This window comes from Fundulus heteroclitus, chromosome 17 (genome assembly GCF_011125445.2).
Source record: "Fundulus heteroclitus isolate FHET01 chromosome 17, MU-UCD_Fhet_4.1, whole genome shotgun sequence".
Taxonomy (NCBI): Eukaryota; Metazoa; Chordata; class Actinopteri; order Cyprinodontiformes; family Fundulidae; genus Fundulus; species Fundulus heteroclitus.
The window spans coordinates 25308288-25329489 of NC_046377.1; the positions used below are offsets into that span (position 1 = coordinate 25308288).

General features: G+C 45.3%; 2 protein-coding genes and 1 long non-coding RNA gene across 15 annotated transcripts in view; 1 reads left to right on the forward strand and 2 right to left on the reverse strand.

Moving 5' to 3' along the window:
- Positions 1-149: 149 nt before the first annotated feature.
- On the reverse strand, positions 150-7199 carry LOC105936100 (zinc finger protein 239). The gene is made up of 3 exons (XM_036149294.1): positions 6965-7199; positions 1986-3122; positions 150-245 (listed from the first exon to the last, which is right to left on the reverse strand). The coding sequence occupies exons 1-2, from the start codon at positions 7131-7133 to the stop codon at positions 2140-2142; spliced, it is 1152 nt and encodes a 383-aa protein (XP_036005187.1). The 5' UTR covers positions 7134-7199; the 3' UTR covers positions 150-245; positions 1986-2139.
- LOC118566624 lies at positions 157-872 on the forward strand. Its single transcript, XR_004933161.1, has 3 exons — positions 157-236; positions 393-456; positions 841-872. It is a non-coding gene; the product is annotated as an uncharacterized LOC118566624 (long non-coding RNA).
- A 655-nt stretch (positions 7200-7854) lies between the features above and the next one.
- The window catches only part of eps8a (epidermal growth factor receptor pathway substrate 8a), a 33767-nt gene continuing 20419 nt past the window's right edge, over positions 7855-21202 (reverse strand). For 3 of the 13 annotated variants that reach the window (XM_021323672.2, XM_036149282.1, XM_036149283.1), the window contains exons 11-23: positions 20787-20875; positions 20559-20633; positions 20332-20480; positions 19379-19556; positions 19070-19203; positions 18310-18421; positions 17335-17475; positions 17178-17213; positions 15921-15947; positions 14411-14639; positions 14130-14319; positions 13920-14052; positions 7855-10137 (exon numbers count right to left, since the gene is read on the reverse strand). In XM_021323672.2, coding sequence (XP_021179347.2) covers positions 10027-10137; positions 13920-14052; positions 14130-14319; positions 14411-14639; positions 15921-15947; positions 17178-17213; positions 17335-17475; positions 18310-18421; positions 19070-19203; positions 19379-19556; positions 20332-20480; positions 20559-20633; positions 20787-20875 — 1604 coding nt within the window. In that variant the 3' untranslated portion in view covers positions 7855-10026. Of the gene's footprint in view, positions 12684-13919; positions 14053-14129; positions 14320-14410; positions 14640-15920; positions 15948-17177; positions 17214-17334; positions 17476-18309; positions 18422-19069; positions 19204-19378; positions 19557-20331; positions 20481-20558; positions 20634-20786; positions 20876-21202 lie in introns of all 13 variants that reach the window. The other 10 variants (XM_036149291.1, XM_036149286.1, XM_036149293.1 and 7 more) reach the window with 10 other exon arrangements.

The following is a 21202-nucleotide window of genomic DNA, read 5'->3' on the forward strand; positions in this document are numbered from 1 at the left end:
TCACCTTTAAAGGTTTTAAACCAGTTTTAACGTCACCTTTAATGGTTTTAAACCAGTTTTAACATCACCTTTAACTTTTTAAACCAGTTTTAATGTCACCTTTAAAGGTTTTAAACCAGTTTTAACGTCACCTTTAAAGGTTTTAAAACCAGTTTTAACGTCACCTCTAAAGGTCTTAAACCAGTTTTAACGTCACCTTTAAAGGTTTTAAACCAGTTTTAACGTCACCTTTAAAGGTTTTAAACCTGTTTTCACCTTTAAAGGTTTTAAAACAAGTTTTAACGTCACTTTAATGGTTTTAAACCAGTTTTAATGTCACCTTTAAAGGTCTTAAACCAGTTTTAACGTCACCTTTAAAGGTTTTAAAACCAGTTTTAACGTCACCTTTAAAGGTTTTAAACCAGTTTTAACGTCACCTTTAAAGGTTTTAAACCAGTTTTAACGTCACCTTTAAAGGTTTTAAACCAGTTTTAACGTCACCTTTAAAGGTTTTAAACCAGTTTTAACGTCACCTTTAAAGGTTTAAAACCAGTTTTAACGTCACCTTTAAAGGTTTTAAACCAGTTTTAACGTCACCTTTAAAGGTTTTAAACCAGTTTTAATGTCACCTTTAAAGGTTTTAAACCAGTTTTAATGTCACCTTTAAAGGTTTTAAACCAGTTTTAACGTCACCTTTAAAGGTTTTAAACCAGTTTTAATGTCACCTTTAATGGTTTAAAACCAGTTTTAACGTCACCTTTAATGGTTTAAAACCAGTTTTAACGTCACCTTTACCTTATTAAACCAGTTTTAACATCACCTTTAAAGGTTTAAAAACAGTTTTAACGTCACCTTTAAAAGGTTTTAAACCTGTTTTAACGTCACCTTTAAAGGTTTAAAACCAGTTTTATCGTCACCTTTAAAGGTTTAAACCAGTTTTAACGTCACCTTTAAAGGTTTAAAACCAGTTTTCATGTCACCTTTAAAGGTCTTAAACCAGTTTTAACGTCACCTTTAAAAGGTCTTAAAACTGGTTTAAAAAGGTAAAGGTGACGTTAAAACTGGTTTAACGTCACCTTTAAAGGTTTTTAAACCAGTTTTAACGTCACCTTTAATGGTTTTTAAACCAGTTTTAACATCACCTTTAACTTTTTAAACCAGTTTTAATGTCACCTTTAAAGGTTTAAACCAGTTTTAACGTCACCTTTAAAGGTTTAAAACCAGTTTTCATGTCACCTTTAAAGGTCTTAAACCAGTTTTAACGTCACCTTTAAAAGGTCTTAAAACTGGTTTAAAAAGGTAAAGGTGACGTTAAAACTGGTTTAACGTCACCTTTAAAGGTTTTAAACCAGTTTTAACGTCACCTTTAATGGTTTTAAACCAGTTTTAACATCACCTTTAACTTTTTAAACCAGTTTTAATGTCACCTTTAAAGGTTTTAAACCAGTTTTAACGTCACCTTTAAAGGTTTTAAAACCAGTTTTAACGTCACCTTTAAAGGTCTTAAACCAGTTTTAACGTCACCTTTAAAGGTTTTAAACCAGTTTTAACGTCACCTTTAAAGGTTTTAAACCTGTTTTCACCTTTAAAGGTTTTAAAACAAGTTTTAACGTCACTTTAATGGTTTTAAACCAGTTTTAATGTCACCTTTAAAGGTCTTAAACCAGTTTTGACGTCACCTTTAAAGGTTTAAACCAGTTTTAATGTCACCTTTAAAGGTCTTAAACCAGTTTTGACGTCACCTTTAAAGGTTTAAACCAGTTTTAATGTCACCTTTAAAGGTCTTAAACCAGTTTTGACCTTTAAAGGTTTTAAAACAAGTTTTAACGTCACTTTAATGGTTTTAAACCAGTTTTAATGTCACCTTTAAAGGTCTTAAACCAGTTTTGACGTCACCTTTAAAGGTTTAAACCAGTTTTAATGTCACCTTTAAAGGTCTTAAACCAGTTTTGACGTCACCTTTAAAGGTTTAAACCAGTTTTAATGTCACCTTTAAAGGTTTAAACCAGTTTTAACGTCACCTTTAAAGGTTTTAAACCAGTTTTAATGTCACCTTTAAAGGTCTTAAACCAGTTTTGACGTCACCTTTAAAGGTCTTAAACCAGTTTTAACGTCACCTTTAAAGGTTTTAGAGCCACAGGCAAAGCGACCGCAGCTAGATTACGGCTGCGAGGTCTCACTCGTGTGGGTTTTGCCGTGAGCTTTCAGAGAGGAGCTGCTGCTGAAGTCTTTGCCACAGGTGTTGCAGCTGAACGGCCTCTCTCCGGTGTGCGTCCTCAGGTGATCCCTGAGCCGGTGCAGGCGGATGAAGCTCTTGCCGCAGTGCTCGCAGGCGTGCGGCTTCTCGTCCGTGTGCGTCTTGGCGTGTCGGTTCAGCTTGGACGCGTTGACGAACCCGTTCCCGCACAGGCGGCAGACGTACGGCCGCTCGCCCGAGTGCGCCCTCTTGTGGCAGAGCAGGGTGTTGCTGTGTTTGAACCGCCGGCCGCAGGTCTTGCAGGCGTGCGGCTTCTCGTCGGTGTGGATGGTCTGGTGCCTCCTGAAGGCCGACGGGTCGCTGAAGCGCTTCCCGCAGACGTTGCACAGGTACGGCTTCTCGGCGCGGTGCGTTCTGGCGTGCAGCAGAAGCTTGTCGCTCCGTCTGAACGTCTTGCCGCACGTCCTGCAGACATGCGCCTTCTCGTTGGAGTGGGTTTTCAGGTGAAGGTCCAGAGAAGGACGGTGACGGAAGCTTTTCCCGCAGCTGTGGCAGGAGAAGGGCTTCTCTCCCGTGTGGATGCGCATGTGGCTAGCTAAAGCTTGCTTGTTGAGGGTCTTGCCACACACGCTGCAGAAGCACTGCTTCCCCCCCGTCCTCTGCCTGACGGCGTCGGGCTGCACAGACTCTGGAGAACGTTCCTGCTCCCTGCATGGTGGACTTTGCAGACAGGAATCTCTCGTCTGCTCTCCTTGAACGCTGGTGCAGGGCTCCTCCTGCTCTTCCTCCTTCACCAGTGTTGGCTCTGCATCTTCCTCTTCCTCCTTAATCTGTGGAGGCTGAGGTTCCTCCTCATCCAACCTGGAACCCCCCTCCTCGTTAGAAAGGTGCTCATCAAGCAGAACCTTCTTCTCTTCTTCTTTAATGTCATGTTGCTGCAGGAGGTCTAAAAAAATGGGACATAAGGATATTAAAGCAAACTAAATTCATATTTACATGTTTTTCAGTTTCTAACTATGTGCTGAGGGCATCTGAGCGTTAGATTATTACACCGCCATCTTTAACTCTACGATGCCATCCTGACTGGACTGGGACGTTTTTATTGGCAGCTCAGACTTTTCAGAACCCCGATAAATAAAATGCTGGAGAAAAAAGGCAGAAATCTGTTTTCCCTCCTAAAATGTGAAGATAATGACAGTAAAAGAAAGTCTTGCTGCACACTGAGCTTTTTCTATATTGTCAAACCTCAGAGTATTTAACCAGAACGATAAACACAAAGTGGATCAGATTGTGAACTGGAACAAAGACGCAGGGTTCTCATTATTAAGCTTAACGGACGCTACGCTGAAATTAGACCGTCACGCTGAGGGAAAGCACCGAGAAAAGTCCTGGTGAGGACACGGATGATTTATGTCTTTAACATTTTACACATAAAAACCTGAAAGGTGTGACTTATGTTTGCACTCAGCTGCCCTCAGTCAGAACTCTGCAGAAACACATTTGGCTGCAGGTCTGCTGGATTTATGCTTGAGCTTTGACTAGACCATGTTCTGCAACCTTTACAACCCAAAGACACACTTTTGCCCTTTTTTTGGTTTTTTTTAGAACCACAAATGTTACAGGAGCTTTAGAGAGAAGACATCGTATATAATTTTGTTAACTATAGAGGAAATTTGTTATTTAAAAACAACGCTGTTTTATTTCTATTTTTAGGTCTTAAAGTAAAAGAAAACTAACTTTTTACACAGGATGGAGAGGATATTTGTGGAATGTTAGGTAAAAAAGAAGAAGTTATTTGCAAGTAAAACAGATCTAAAATATTATTAGTACTTGAACTTAATTTATTCCTTTAAAAACCTGAATTTGTTATTAAATCTGCATGCGGCTCCTAGGACGTAGTGAGCTAATAACAGGAGAGCTAATAACAGCTAGCGTGTTAGCTATTCCTACTGGGACCTTTACTCCCCGTTTTATGTCGCTGTCAAACATCGACGTATCCAAAGACGACATTTAACAACACACTGCATGATGCTGCCGCCACCAAGCTGCGCTGTCGGGTATAAGCCTGGAGAGACTCGATTTGTAGTGGTAAAAACAAAACGTTAAAAACTATGTAAGATTTTCCTACTACTTCCCAGTTATGGACTTTGTGTTTGTCCAACAAAAATAAAAAAAATACATACATTTAGGGCTGTGTTAAAACAAAATTCATTTTCCAATCATGAATTAATTCTTTTAAATCCATTCTTATAACCAAACATTTCAGTGAATTTCACTGTGAGCCGGCATTACAGAATCACAATATAAACGGTTTAATAAGTGACACTGAGCTGGTGGGTTCCTGCTGGAAAAGAAATGCTCTACATGCTCAGCTAGCTAAACTAATCAAACATTTTACAATCCCTTCCCCCGCTTCATCGTGCTGGGGAAAAATGTAGGAATTGTAAGAATTTGTCACAAGAAATGTAGCCAACAGCTCGACTATGAAGGTTAAATGTCGGTGGAGATTCTGCGCGGCTCAGACGGCGCACAGCTCGCCCAAATATGTAGGAGCTGAGATATTTATCAGTAAAGTACACAGAGAGACAAGTTTAGCTTAACAACCGTGTTAATTAGTTCTTCTGCAGGACAAAAACAACACAAAGTTTCTAAATGTAGTGTCCCTTTTTGTTTAATTTAAGTATTTTTTTAATTGAATAGAAATAGCAGCTGTAGATTTCTCTGGTGTCTCTGTTTTCTACCCTGGATCTGTTTGGGTTTTCTGCTCCACGGCGTCTTGGTGATGCAAGGCTTTGGTCCTTACAGCCATTAGCTAACGTTTATTAATTTGCTCCTAAATGTTAATATGATACTAGTATCAATATGTTGCATAACTTCTCTCTCTGTCTCTCTCCGAGGTCGGTCGTGTCTTTTCTCTCTCTGCAGCTTTTACCCCCCCCCCCCCCTCTCCTGCTTTGCTTTGCTATGTCTTGTCTTCTGAGCACTTTCTTCATATCAACCGAACTCTGAAAAACATGGATCTGGTAAGCTGGTCTCTCAATACTATTGATACATTTTTTTCGACGGGTAGGCAACGGAAGGGGGACCCGTCCGGTCCTGATTTGACTTATTTTGTGAGATACACCCTAAATTCCTGGAGGAAAACGGTGTGTCTTTCGACCTTGTCATTCCTGGACGTTTGAAATTTTCACATTGGATTAAGGATACTGGGATCTCTACTTATTGGTTTTTGTGGATTTTTGAAGTATCGGCAAATACAGCGGATGTCGGAGCCATTTGGCCTTGATCAGGCTGCCGGCTGCATGACGCGCTCACTGTGGCTGTGAACGGACAAACCTGGCAGGTGAATGGAGCGAAGCCGAAAAGCTGCCTGTGCTGGAACGCAGACTGACTTTGGTGGTTGAACTTAAGGGGAGATGGGATAAAATCTGGAAGTGAAGCGCGAAAAAGCCCAATAATTTGGAAAATTGGATTTATGTGGAGCCAGCAAAAGACTTAAAAGCTGACAGGAAAGGCAGTGCAGCTTGTCTCATAACAAGTCACATATTTGGATTCCCTCCCTATCAACTCCTGGATTGTTATGGCGGAGAGTGCTCAGATAAAGCCCCCGGCTACCCCCCTTCCCCCGCTGACATCTGGATGCTTCTCTGAACTGTGGGTCGGCTGATAACATCAAGGACAATGGCCTCTGGAGAGTGTTCATGGAGATATAAACACTTTCACCCATACACACACGCATAACTGATACTCATAAAAACTGATGAATGTACACGCGACAGGTCTCAAATGTTTACCTTCTGCATACATGTTGTCTTGTGTTTATTTGTGCTTTTCGTGCTATGAGGGTTTTTTTGTGTCGGTTGTTTGTCTCTTTATAGGTGAGAGCATAAATAGGCAAACATCTGTCTCTTTTTTTTCCTCCCCCTCTCTTTCCCCCATGTTGTTGCTCTTTCTTCGAGAGTTTCAAGGCAGCGCCTGTAAACTCCGTTTAGGCGGGGTCTGGGCAGTTTGGAGGAATGCGGCCTTGACGGCTGCGCTTTTTAGCAGTGGCTGGCTGGCTGCGTTCCTTGGCAACGCAAGGCCTCAGTCAATCGTTCCCCCCAAATGTTTGTTTGTTAAGTGTATGTGATGGACGGTTGTACTGGAACTGACTTTTCGATTGCAATGCAAATTGTAATTGACAAATAAAATTTGATTGATTGATTGATTGATTGATAACTTCACAGCCATGAAATTCAGGAACAGCTAAAAATGTTTTTAAAACAAGCTACAAACACGCAGAGTGTGAAACACAAATATAATCAGAAAGAAATTAGAGATAGACTAACAAGAGACAAAACGCACAGCAGGGGTTCCCCGAGGAATTTTGTCCTGGGGGACAAATATTTTCCTTCCACTGAACTTTCCATTAATGTCAGAAAGCAGCCAGCTTCTGGCTCCATCATCCTTATACGCATTTATATTTTAAAGGCCTCTGTCTTTCCTAATTCTTTATTAATTGGAAATCTCTTAAAATCTTTATTTATTTGAAATTTGTTTGAGTCGCGCATGCGCACAGCAGACCTGACGGCGGAACCAATCAGGCCTAACAACGTCCTGCCGTTTATATACATTACAGTTAAACGAAGTTCAGACAAAAAGTCAATAGAAAAGTCAGAATATATTGAAGGGAAACAGTTTATCTAAATGTAAAGCAGGTCGTTTAGTTATAATTAAAGATGCAGCTATAATAATATGTGCAGGAAGAAGTCCAGAGCCAGATAGGTTCTGTTCCCCAGCCCTCTCTACCTGCTCTGCGCGCCTCCATCTCGGCTCTCCGGACGCGGACCAGCTTGTGCTGCAGGCGGCTCTCCTCCTCACACCGGACCACCGTGTCTTCCACCGCAGACAGAACCTCCTCCCCGGCCGCCGCCAGCCGCTGCCGCACGAACTCCCTCCAGTTTCTGAACGAAGCCATTATTGCTCCGAGGAAGGGAAAAGCTGCAGCAGAGCTAACGGCTGCAACAAGCTAGCAGCTCCTTCTTCTTCTTCTTCTGTGGTTTTTATGGCGGCTGGCATACAACTTAATGGCGCATTACCGCCACCAACTGGTGAGGCGTGTGGGTCGGAATGGCAATGTGTATTTCAAAATATGCTTATATATATATATATATATATATATATATATATATATATATATATATATATATATACACACGTGTGTGTGTGTAAAATAATAATTTAGAAATTAGATATTTTATGTTTCTATAAATATTGCTAACACTATTTTTTTTTATTCTACAGAATGTCCACCAGGTTAAATTTAACTTTGTCCTTAGTAAGGTTTCTAGTTCCTTCTCCTGGTTAACGCAGGCGACCCTTCATCTGGCCTGTCTCTCCATCATCAAGGTGGAAACTCTGACGTCATCATCTGCATGAAAGGAATCATGGACCTGCATCAGGTTGTTTAATCCATGACTGTAATGACTTCCGGTCAGTTGCTGTTTAGATATGGAATGTAATCACAAGTTATAATTTTCAGAAATGTAATTAACCCAGTCCCTGTAGCCGGCTGCTTAATAATCCACCACAAAAACACACCATGTGCTTTTTTCAGTCTGTTTCTTTAAATCAGAGCATTGTGATGGACGCTCAGAGCTGCTGGACTTTGACCTCTCAGGATCAGGAAGAACTCGGGGTTTGTGGAAATGTTTTTATTGCAGAATTAAATGGAAAAGGCACAATGAAAACTATCCTTGTACAAATGCTGCCTTCTGATTGGCCTCTACACCTGTGGATACAAAGATCTCTAATTACATGTTTAACACGTTGATCTAATGTGCTTTAATCAGTCTTATTACAGCACTACAGCTCAGACATCCTTTAAACACCAACGCTTTCACGCAGCTAAGTGCATAAACAGAAGCCATTTTGATCTGATCCCAGCAGAACCTTCCTAAGTTCTGCTGGGTTCCACCAGAACCTGAGCAGCTCCTTTACAGAACATCAGCTCTGGAGGTGGAGGTCCATGACCGGCACGAACCACCGTGTGGAACATCTCAGGTTCTTCTCCACAGGTTTCACTTTGGATCAGCTGGCGTTTCACAATAAAAGCCCCCCTCTGCTGAGCTGCAGTTTTAATGTGAAAGGTCTGAACAGGAAGGAGCGATAAAAGCTGTTTCTGAGCTGATGTTCTCCAGAGTTACTCAGGAAACCTAACAACTGTTCCTTCCTGAGGGTCACATGATGAGCTTCAGAGTGCCGTCCTGCAGCCTGGAGACCTTCAGACACCCAAACACCTGCAGCCAGGTGTTCTCAACACGGAGACTTTGAGATTCAATCTAAAGTTTTCTTCTTTCAGGCTCTGGGCTGCTCAGAGTCTGTTTCAGCCAAGTCTTTAAAAAGCTGAACAGAAAGAAAAAGCTGAAGCATCAGGGAACATCCAGATTTTATTTTTTTTTTTTTTAAGATCATCGTTGTCTCATCTCAGTTTGATACGTTTACCAGATACAAGCTGCTCCGCTTCAAACGTTCCACAGAAGCCTGATGAGCTTCTCACAGGTCGCCAAGAAAAAGTCCTGATGAACGTTTCTGAAACCAGAAATCTTTAATTCTGCCCACGTTGCATTCAATGACCACTGGGAAATCTGAGCTTTGGTCTGACTCAAAGAACAAAAACCCTCAGATTAATTTGATTCGTTCTGACTTTGGCAGGTGAAGTTTCAGGTTTAGAAATCACAGGAACGCAGAACCGGATCTGGGAAAGATCCAGAAACCTGGTCCGGTTCCACTACATGTTCAGACACATTTTAATCCTTCTTTCCCAGAATAAGCGCCCGAGGCGTCGCCAGGCTGCCGGACGACACTTTGATCGATCACCTGACCAGGTAGGACGACTGGTGAGATGCTGAGGTTACCTGTACAGGTGGGCGGAGCATGGAGAAGACATTCAGCAGGTGGTCTACATTCATTAGTCCTCACCTTCAGCTTAAACACATTCTGACCCTCTGAACATCAGGACATCTAGAGCAGTTTGATCTTAAATTATTAATCATATTAACATAGAATCCTTTAGTTTAAAAGTTAATTCACACAGCCATAAAACAGCATCATACAGTGAACATGTTGGCCTTAAACACATCAGTCTACAACACATTTACTCATCAGTAGCAGCTGCACTTTGGGCTTCTCAACCATTTTTATTCCCTTCAGTCACAGAGGAATCTGAATTTTCTGGATAACTGCAGGAAAACCACCAGGAGATGGATCACAGATTTTAAATAAATTAACTTTATTAACCTGAGAAATAAACCAAGCTGTGCATTCGTGTGGAGAAGAACCACGTCAGCAGAACGTCTACGCAGGAACACAGAGGACTGATTTCACAGGAGGACAAAGTTTCAGGGGGGGGGGGGACATTGATTTATGTGAAATGTTGTTTGAAGCGGTCTTTAAACAAGTATTTACGTCTAAATGTTTCATCTCTGGTCCTGGAAGCAGATCTAATGTTCAGATGTGATTTGATTCTGAAAGTGAGAATAAAAGCTGAGAGGCACAAAGAGCAGCTGCCGAGCCTCAGACGCTCCAACATTAATACTGAGAGGCTTCGCTTTGCATCAATCAGCCACCAAGCAGCAGAAATATCCCCAAAAGTCCCTGTGAAGTTCAGGCAAACATGGCAGAAGGTTGTGGAGTTGCTCCCACAGCCCGGACGTCCACAGGTCCGTGTCTATGGAGACGAGCTGAGCAGTTCCTGTCGGCGCCGCATGATCTCCACAAACTCTGCACGGTCCGCCGCCGCCTGCGATGGACAGTGGGAGAGAGAAGCCGGCTGCGGTGAGGGATAAGGAACGCTGGGGGGGGGGGGGGGCTCAGTGGGTGCTGCCTTCGTCAAAAGACTCCACCCCAGAGTCAACGGTGCTGGCGGCCAGCTTCTCCTGCCGCCTCCTCATGATCTCCTGGAGCTCTGAGCCTGAACTCTTCTGGAGACGTGCAGGAAGACAAGGACAGAGAGGAGAGACGGTTAGGAGACGCATACCGGCAGGACACGGAGATCTGACCTCAGGAGACTCTCACAGGGACACCTCGTCATGAAATCAGTTCTGTTCAAGACCCGTTAGTCAGAAGGATCTGCCTGACTGGAGCTGATAACCTGTCATCACCTTCACATTAAACTAACTCATTCATATAGACCCAGTCCGCCTCCTGCTGGTTAATCAGTCAAAGAACCCCAAACAACTCATGAAGGGTTGAATCTGGAATATCCCATCAGATTAGAAAACCTGCAATAAATGTCCATCAGACAAGAAAACAACTTTAGTTGTTGGGATTTCTGTTTTTCAGGATGTAGGAACATTCTTGTCAGCAGCAAGATGTGAGATCCTGGACGAGCCCCCAATCCTGAACAAAAGCTGTCAGAAAAACTTTTACTTTTAAAACCCAGAACAGTATTTGTGAGCGCTGTGAACATGTTTGGACTGCTGGTGATGCATGTAGCAGCTGTATTGGGCTGGGGGCCAGGAGGAGAGTGACCCCTGGTGGTAGAAGCTGTCACAGGTCAGGTGTTTCCAGCCAAGAGATGTTCATGGTGGATTAAACCCAACACACACGTTTAACTCATGGTTCTCCTTCCTCCTGAGAGGCTGAGCGGAACACCCGGTGTTTCTGGTAACTGCTGATAAGTCTCTGGAGCCCCAAAGCCTTAGATCCGACTTTGTAACCGTTTTCTAGAGTGCCTGTGCAAATTCTTTTATCTGGGTCATCGCAACAGCAAACGGGTTTAAATCAGGAGGATTTGCTTTTTCAGATCTCCTAGCCTTGTGTCGTCAAACAGGTTCTGCTTAAGTCATGTCTTGACTCTAGAGCTACTGACAGTGAAGCACCAGGAACCTCTCCTGGTTCTAATCAGTTCTGGTCCCCCCTGAGAGTCTCCCGCAGACCTCTGTGAACGTCGCTGCTCCTAAAGCAACTGAGCGCCTCTGAGTCCTACGGAGCATTTTTATCCTCTGGGAAGCAGAAGATTTCTCAGGAACATCTTCTGTTAGCACTTGGCTGTGCTTAGATGGCGTCCTCCTGAAGATCTCAACTCCATGTAAACTCAGCCAGAGGCTCCAGCCGGCCTCAGCCAACCTGCTGCTGCTGCTGGAAGCGTCATGGTGAGAACATCTACAGCGTGGTGGGAATCAGGAGGCATGCTGGGTAACAGCTGAGTGCACAAACATCTGCTCCCGGTTCCCCAGACCACAGATTCTGATCCAGACCAGGAGATTCTGGCAGATAAAAGCCCAATAAATGCTTTGAGGTTTGTGGTTGGAGCGTTAAAAGGTCCTGATGGTAAAACCTTTAGAAGGTTCTGATCCAGGTTCTGATCCAGAAAGCGCCTTGGTTGTTTGGAGGTGTTCCCCCGACCGCCTGACACCTCTGATGTTTGTGCAGCCAGCTGCAGGTCCACCGTTCTCCAGGTGACCCAAAACAGAACCTTAGACCCGTAACTCATACTTACCCGGTCCAAAACAGACCAAACACACATGGAGGTTCCAGAACAGATCTACTTCCTGTTCTCTACGAGGAGGAAGAGGAGGAGGAGGAGGAAGAGGAAGAGGAAGTGCAGGGATGGAGGACAAACCGCCGCTAAGCTAGATGCTGCTAAACAGAAAACTCCTCAGGACCGGTTCTGATGGCCAGATCCATTTAGGTCTGAATGAGTCGGGTCCATGTGGGGACGGTCAACACGGAACCACCTGGGGACTTCTGGTCCCGGCTTCTGGTCCCGGCTCCAGAACCGCCCAGAACACACAGACTTCGGGTCTTAAGAAAGACGTGTGAGGATCCAGAACTGAACACCTGGCCAACAGGTGAGTTCTGGGTGAAGAACACCTGCTGGTGTCCGATTAGAGAACAAAGATTCAGGAAGAATCAGAACCGGTATCAACTGGCTTAGAGTGGAGATGATGCTGGTCAGAACCAAGACTTTTAAGGGTCCGTGAGACTTACTGAGCCGGACCTTGGGTTCTAACAGAACATCTGTGTCAAAAAGGTCCAAAATCAAGCGATTAAGTCAGGTAAAGATGGAGAAGCCCGGGGAAATGGATCTTGTTGGTCCAAAAAGGTTCTGCTGGTCTGAGTCAGTAGATAAAACTGTGTCTCTAAGACCATCGGGTTCTGATCGGACCTCAGGTTGAGGTAGAAATACGAGACAAGCAGGAACCGGGTCAGCCGAAGGCTAACGGTGGTTCCTGAAGTGAGGCGAGGTTCTGATTCTGGGTTCAACATAAAATCCTTTCCTGTTCACGGAACCGGACCTGCTGCAGCTCCTGAACCGGTTCGGCTCGGGTTGCTTTTTATAACCGAGCATCAAAGTTCTGTTTAATTTAGTCCATGGGAGCCGCAGAATGGTCCTGAATGGAGGTGGATGGGATGTAATGAGGTTCTGGCCAACAGAACCGGGCCGTGCAGGTGCTGAGGTGAAACGATACCTGAAGGAATGCTGAGAGACAGTCAGAAGATCAGAGGAGGCTCAGAAGAAAACCTGCAGGTGGGAAACAGACCAGACACCAGACCTTTCCAGAGATGGAGGACAGAAGCTCGGAGACACACAGAGACGGGCTCAGTGGTACCGAGGGAACCATCGGCACCGGTCCAAATGTCGGCCCAAGGCCCTGCAGACCGCTGCCTCTGAACGGTTTCAGGTCCGGCTCCTGGAACCATTTCAGGAACGGTTCCAGGTCCAGACCGCTGTGCTGAATCAGATTTACACTGAAGACGGAAACAGCCTCGGTCCCAATGAGCTCGCCTTTAACGAACCAATCAGCAGGAAGCTCCGCCTCCCTAACCATCGCCACGACGACCAGATGACCCGGTACGTCAGACGGACCTTCATCATCGTTAAAACCCATTTTTATTTGTCATTTCATTTTACAAATGATCCAAAAACATTTTCTAGATTCTTTATAATTTTAGGCAGAAAAAAAGTGACTAATTATTATTTGCTTTCTATAATAATCCTTTTATTCATATTCTCTGGTCTCAAACCTAAAAACTATTATTTTTTCCCTAACATATGAACATTACAGAACTTTCTGGTACTACAAACTTTCTTCCATAAAAAAAATGGTCTTATTCCATAAATGTTATTTTATTAATTAAATCAACCAATTTCTAGGATGTTTATTATTATAGATGCAGCATATTTATAGACGACTAGAATAATATAAATTAAAAGTAAACTTCTTCCCTCTCCTTTGTCGAGCATGCAGCTAAAATGATTCATTTTATTAGGACGCCTTGCGTTTTATTTAGTTATTTGTTGTTTTTTGTTACAGTTTTGGAAACAAATGCTAAACATTAATGGAATATTTCATATTTTCTGTATTTAAATGTGTTTTTCCCCTCATTTTCCCACTGAACAAATTTTCTGGTCTCATTCTGGCAGAAAACTGAACGATGAACGTAGAGAATTAAGCGGTGGGAACCTTTCAGGTCTACGCCTTCAGAAGGTCACCCCACCCCCCCAGGTTCTCCACCCCCCCTCCAGGTTCCCCCCCCCAGGTTCCCCCCCCAGGTTCTCCACCACCCCAGGTCCCCCCCCCCCCAGGTTCCCCCCCCAGGTTCTCCCCCCCCCCCCAGGTTCTCCTCCCAGGTTCTCCACCTCCCAGGTTCTCCCCCCCCCCCCCCCCCCCCCCAGGTTCTCCACCCACCCCAGGTTCCCCCCCCCCAGGTTCTCCACCCACCCCAGGTTCCCCCCCCCCCCAGGTTCTCCACCCACCTCCAGCGCCGCCTTCTGCACGGTCACCTGACTGAAGACCCGCGCTCCGTCATCGGGACAAACCGTCTTCAGCTCCTCCTTGTTGAGGGAGAAGAGCTGGGCTCCGGTCAGAACGCCCAGGCTGCTGATGGTTCTGCAGACACAGACGGAACCGGTGAGAACGTGGTCTGGACCCAGAGGTCCCGTCAGGACGGGTTCTGGAGGACTCACACTGGGCTGAAGCCTTTGGCCTCCAGCCAGGCTTTCACTTCGTCTGGAGAGGAATCGTAGGTGATGCTCGGCGCCGGCAGGCTGCCGCTGTCGCTGCGTGAAGGAACCTGGAACTTCTTCTGGGTGCTGCGTCCCAGAGTCAGCCTGTGGACCAGCTCGTCCTGGACCTCCTCCATGTTGGACTTCCTGCCTGCAGAGCAAGAAAACGTCCTGATTCCTGTCTAGAACCTCTCAGGTTCTGCCTTCATGTTCCTGATAGCAGCAGAACCGGCCAAACTCACGTCCTGCAGCTGCCGCGGCTCGCTGTCCGCCCGCTTCCTTCACGGCGCCGGCCTCGCTGGACGTGCTGCTGTTGTGCCGACTGACGGTGGCGCTGCTGGGTTCTGCTGCCGGCGGAGGCAGCGGCGGCGTGGGCAGCCTGTGGGGGGCGGGGGGGGGCGGTGACGGAACCTCGGACATCCGGCTGGCTGAAGGTTTCCCTGGAGGAGGGTCCGACTTGGTGGTCTGCTTCTGGAGGAGAACAGAACCGGTCCTGAACAGTTTGGACTCAGATTTTGTCCGTGAGGAGTGAAGCAATGAGCTGCTGCCATGCAGGGCGACGCACGCCTGGATTAGAGGGCGGCTTTAGAGGTTTTTACATAATTATTATATAATTATTATATAATTATATATAATTATTATAAGACCAAACCAAGGTATTTAAATCCCGCTATTATTGCACGTTTTTATTTAGCGTTATTCTACATTTTGCATCTGAAAACACATCAAACCGTCTCAGCTACAGGCTGACTGGGCAGATGCATAAAAACTGGGTCGGGTTACAGCGACTGAACAGCACCGGTCCCGGTACACGGCCCCGGGTCTGAGAACCTGGACCCGTTCAGCACTTTGTTCTCTGTCCTGAAGATGCTAACCAGTCCCCAGTTTAACCTGATCCACTTCAGGAAAAACACCACAAACTGAAATATCTGACACAATGGCAATTTGTCTCAGAACCATTTATTCCAGACCCATCTGATCCAGATTCATCTTCATTAAAGTTCTGGTTCTGCTCATCAAAGTCGACCCAGTTCTAGTCAAACTTTAGGAGCAACAGCACCAAAACTGAAGGTTTTCCACACCTCTCCCTAGAGAGAATGCCTTCTGGTTAGACACCACATGGAAGGTTCTACTGGGTCAGGAAGTACCGGTTCTAAACTCAGATCACCATATTTGAGTTAAACCATAATTTTGTTAATTCTTAATTTAACTAAATATGGAACAATCTAAGGTTTATTAATCTTCATGTAATTACATACAGAGCGCCACAGGGTCCTGATCTCGGTCCACTTCATCCTTTTAATCAGAAACCTTAAGAAGCTTTTACAAAGAGTTATATAAAATAGAATATAAAGATAAAAGTGAGATCAGATGTAAACCAGATGCCAGACAGCAGCAGCTGCTGCATCACTGAGAACGAGCGGATCGCTGCGTTTGGGTTAAGTTTCACACTTTGCTGCAGCACAGGCTTCCAGACACAAGCCAATCAGAACTAAATGGGATTTAATGGGGAAAAAATAAATAAAAACAGCCTTTTCTTCTGTAGATGATGATCTGAGGAGCGTAAAAAAGCCATGAGAGGATGGACAGAATTACACGTTACAGTAAAATGAGCAGAGGAGCCTCCTTTGACCAGCATTGTTGATAACTAGCAGTCATGGATCATTTCCACTGAGAATGTTTTCAGATGATCGCGTCAGAAAAAAGACAAAGCATCCGTTTCACACATGAAAAGAGTCAGTTTGTGTTTACCTCGTTTAACTCTCCCAGTAACTGCTGCTGAGGTGCAATGAGACAAAGATGGAGGTGAGACGCAGCAACATCACGCGTTATCCACCACAAACGGACTAAGTCTGACCAGCAGGGGGCGCACGGCTCTCCTACACCACCTGCAATACCCACGTCGGTCCACAGGGGGAGACGTAGCGTTGTCACAGTTTAGCTCCTCAGTCCTACGTTTATTTGGCCGATTTATTTACGTCGGCTAGCGATCAAATCACGTGACTATCAGGTTTCCCTCAGCGAAACAAGAGAAAATGGCCGAGGTGGAGCGCTGCTGTTTATAAGCTAATGGAGATCCATCCTCCTAGAACCGGTCCAGGTCAGATGCAAATATGCAACTACTGGTTGCTCAAGTCAGGACAGGTGTTAGAGTCCAGCTGCCTCTGATTTAAACCCGTTTGCTGTCACTAAACAAAGTCTAGACTTCCTGAACCAAGACTGAAAATAATATACGTACTTTTCACTAGAAATGTCTTTAAAACGCAAATAAATTCAGATTTATATGTGGAGTTTTCCACATAAAGTACGAGCAACGGCAGCCATGTTGTTTCTTCCTCTGCGGGAAACTGGATAGTCACGTGACCTGGTGGCAAACTGTCTCCCCCTGTGGGCCAACGTGGGTACTGCACGTTTTTCAGCTAGACTGGGTCGGCTACACGACGCTAAAGGAACAGTCCGACATTCAGGAGGACCCGTCTCACTTCATCATCCTCTGGAAAGATGTGTTCCACGGGTTCTCCAAGGACCAGAACCCTTCATCAGGTTAGTCACACAGAACAAAGCCTAAACCTAAACTCAGACAGGCTTACACAGAACCTTCAGGTCCGGTTTCTACAGAACCATCCAGAGGTAAAAACTCCTGGGAGTGGATGAGAGAGGGCGTGTCTCTCTGCACTCTGATTGGACAGAACACAGGAAGTGCTCTAGCAATCGACACACACAGCAGGGATCAAAACGTTAAGCGAGTCAGCTAAAACCCAACTTGCTGTGACCCGGTTAACTTTTGAAAGGTGGTTCTGATGGACAGGATGGCTGTCAATCTGGACCGGGCCCATCACTGCTTTCGCCGTTAAAAGGGTTTGAAGACACGTCTGACTGAAACGGTTCAATAATGTGGGACTGTTCCTTTAAGGTGATACACAGCAAAACAAACCAGCAGGACCAGAACCTACAGGGCAGAACCTTCAGGGCAGAACCTGAGGAACCACTGAGCCCATCTCGTCCTACCTTAAACAACTCAAACTCCTTCTTTGGCATCATAAGCTTCAGCGATGAGAAATGAGACATGGATGAAGATGAGAGGACGATGAGTGATGAGGAAGAGCGGGTCGGATCGGGTCGGGTCAGATCGGGTCAGATCGGATCGGGTCGGGTCAGACAGTACCTGGATGGTGTGGCTGTAGACGGGATCTCCACGGCCCGACACGTCCACGGCTCTGGTGAGCTCCAGGATGTTGTTTGGCACGTAGCCGCTGGCGCCGCAGCCGTTCTGAACCTTCCACCACTGCTTCCTGTCGTCCAGCACCTGGCAGACAGAACCCAGAACAGAACCTGGAGAGTTCTGCCGACTGAGCGCCACAGCTGGACTGGTTCCTTCTGTAAACCCACCGCTCTTTAACTCAAATATCGCTTTTTTCTACGCGTTCTCACCTGAATTTGATGTATCATCAATTAATAACTGGAATATTTTCCCCTCTGATAAGTTCTCCCTTTTCTGCTTTAGAACCTGACTTTAAATTAGCTTTTTATTCATATTACTCTATATATAAACTCTGGGGCTGTCAGTGTCCATTTTATGTATAAAGCACTTTAAAAAGCTTGTAACGGCACCAAAGAGCTCTACAGTTTTCATAAAAACATCCATGAATTAAGCACAGTTAAATAAAACAATAAATAAGAAAAGAATTTACAAAGTCAGACCTTATTTAAATGAGAATTTAAAATGATTTAAAATGTTCCAAACTTTGGGCAGATCTGATATTGAGGGAAAGCTGTTCCACATATTTGGCGCAGTAACGTTCTCCTTTATTGTTTAGTGTTCTGAAACCGGAGCGGTACTACAGCAAACGATGCTAAGCCATTAAAACTCTAAAAACCAATGAAAGAGAATAAAAGAGAACCCAGGCGTTTCTATTCAGAACCGCCTGGGTTCTGTGTTCTCTGAAGAACCCGGTCCTTCACTAATGGATCAGAAGACCCAAAGAGGAGAACACAGCTGGAGAAAATCCACCCCTGCCTGTCAGACCAGATGAAGGTAGAACCATGAGAACATACAGAACCATGTATGTTCTGGTTCCGGTTCTGATGAACCTCTTTATTCAGACCAAGCTGCAGAACAGGTGTCGTGTTCTCCGTTTACCTCGACGAGTTCGTCTTTGAGGACAGACAGCTCCGTGTTGTTTCTCCCCACAAAGTCGTACTTCGATTTGGCAAAAACTTTCGGTTCAAACCGGTTTTCTGGATCCAAACTCCTGAAAGAACCAAGGAAGACGTGGTCATGATGAGTGGAACACAAATGCCTTTAGAACCGAGCTTCAGACCGCGTTCCAGCGGAACATCTACGGATCTCTAAAGCATTTCTGCTCCTGGTCTGTTTGAGTTCCCGCCCTGGAGAAGTGACCCGGTGAGAAGATCCAGAAAAGATCAAACGACCCGGAACATGCTGCGAGGAGAGGAAGACCAGTTCACCTGGACAGGTGCAGGTAAGGACAGGTGAAGAAGAGATCCAATCAGGAAAGAGAGATGAAGAGCATCATCACCTTCATCGGTTTAAAGTAGAGAAAAAAAAACTTAATATCTGATCAGTTATTTCACCCAATTTTAAATAAAAGCAATAATTATCTAAATTTATTTAAATTGGGCGAATCATTATTAAGGGAATAATTAGATATGAATACAGAAATAAACTAATTTATCCGTCAATATTTTCTCTAATTTATTTCTGTGTAACTTTTTCGCTGCTTATTAAAACCAATTAATTATCCTTAATTTTCTGAACGGATCATTTTTCATTCTGTATTCATCGATGACGGCGTGCTGATGAAGGGGCGGTCCCCGCGGCGGCGGCGCAGAAAGGGGGCGGGGTCAGTTCTCCAGGGCACCATGTGACCTGCGGTTACCGGTCCACACGCCGGCTGACGACGTGTTTGAACGCAGCCACGGCCGCGTCCTGGTCCAGAACCTGGCAGCGTTTGTGGGAGGAGCTAGAGAGGGCGTACCCATCAGCCGGAGGGAACCGCTGCAGCGCCCCCTGCTGGACACACAGAACACAGGCGTTACGGCGCGCCGCCATCAGAACGTCCCGCCATCAGAACGTCCCGCCATCAGAACGTCCCGCCATCAGAACGTCCCGCCATCAGAACGTCCCGCCATCAGAACGTCCCGCCATCAGAACGTCCCGCCAGACGCCGGCTCTGAACGCGCCTCACCTCCTGAGACGGCCGCAGATCGGCCGACCTGTGGACGTCCGCGTTCACCAGGTTCTCCGCCAGCCGCTGGAGCTCCTGTTCCCGAGCCGGAGTCACGGCCGGAACCGCCGGAGGTTCCCAGCCGTCACGGAACCGCAGCGCGCAGGACGGAAAGTAGTGGTCCTTCGGCCACTCCAGCCTGGAAAACACGCCGAGGAGGAGTGAGAACGTTTAGAGAACACGCAGACGTTCCTAACGAGACAATAACACGAAGAACCTGAGATGGAAACAAGGTTAGAACAGGACACACCGCATGGAGAACATCAGGAGAACATGAGGAGAACAGGAGGAGAAAAAGGAGAACACGAGAACCTGATGAGTAACATGATCCAAAAATAAGAATAAAAGGAGAAACATGTTGCTGTAAGCATTAGAGAACATCTACAGAACCTTAGAACAAGAACATGAGTTAAACAGGAGGAGGAAAAGAAGAACACGAGAACATTATGAGAGTAAAATGATCCAAAAATAATATTTAAAAAAAGTTACTCTAAACATTAGAGAACATCTACAGAACCTTGGAATGAGAACATGAGTAAAGCAGGAGGAGGAAGAGAAGAGCACGAGAACCTGATGAATAAAATTATCCAAAAATAAGAATAAAAGGAGAAACATGTTACTGTAAACATTAGAGAACATCTACAGAACCTTAGAATGAGAAAATGAGCAAAACAGGAGGAGTAAAAGAAGAACACGAGAACATTGTGAGTAACATGATCCAAAAATAATATTAAAAAAAGTTACTGTAAGCATTAGAGAACATCTACAGAACCTTTGAACGAGAACACAGAACAAAGGCAGAAGAGAACAAGAACAACTGAGAGCAGCATAGAACCGGAACCACCAGGTCCATTGTATGAATGAAGGAGGCGGCGAAGAGAACCGGGTTCTCTTTAGCGGAACCGGGTTCTCACCTGCATTTGGTCCAGCCGTCTCCCAGAGTCACCCAGAGGTGACGTTCCTCTGCGGTTCCTGAGGCGTGCAGGAAGTCGATGGCGTCTCTGGTGAGCAGCGGAACCACGACGCTCCGAGCCAGATCGGTACCGCCGGACGCCTGGACCACCTGAGGACGAGTAGGAACCAAAGTGTTCTCATTAGAACCGTGTGTTCTGCTCCAGCAGGTCCAACGTTCTGGACTCACCATCCTGAGAGGCGTGAACAGGAAGTGGACCAGATCCACGGAGCTCGGGTTCTGGATCTGGTCCTTCAGCTTCGCCTGCGGGTCAGAACAAACGGTGAGGAGGTTCTGCAGGTTCTGCAGATCCAGTTCTAATACGTTCCCTTTCTCTCTCGTTACTGACTATACAGTGTGGGAGAACCAGGGAGAACCAGTGATCAGATCAGAGTGGATCAGAACCAGAACCGTTACCAGCTGGTTGAAGGCATGCTTGAACTTCTGCAGGCAGTCCACGAACTCTTCCTCGCTGGGCGGCTTGGACCGCAGAGACAGGACGCCCTCTGGTGGACACACAGGGACAGACAGCTCAGGTTCTGCTTCACCACCTTTAGGTTCTGATGGATGGGGTCAGAACTTAATGAGTTCTGTTCACAGCGGAAGGTTCTGTTCTGGAAAAGGTTGCAGGCTGGGTTCTCGGGTTTTCATAAGATTATTGTATTTTTATTTTATTTTATTATATATTATATTTATTTAGCCACTCACTGAGGGATTTATGTGCAACTGTTTCCTCAAAATAAAATTAAAAACTAGCTTAATAACTAAATTATTTTAGAATAAAATCTATATATTAAAAAACTTACTTTCTGAAGTTATTGTATTAGAAAGAT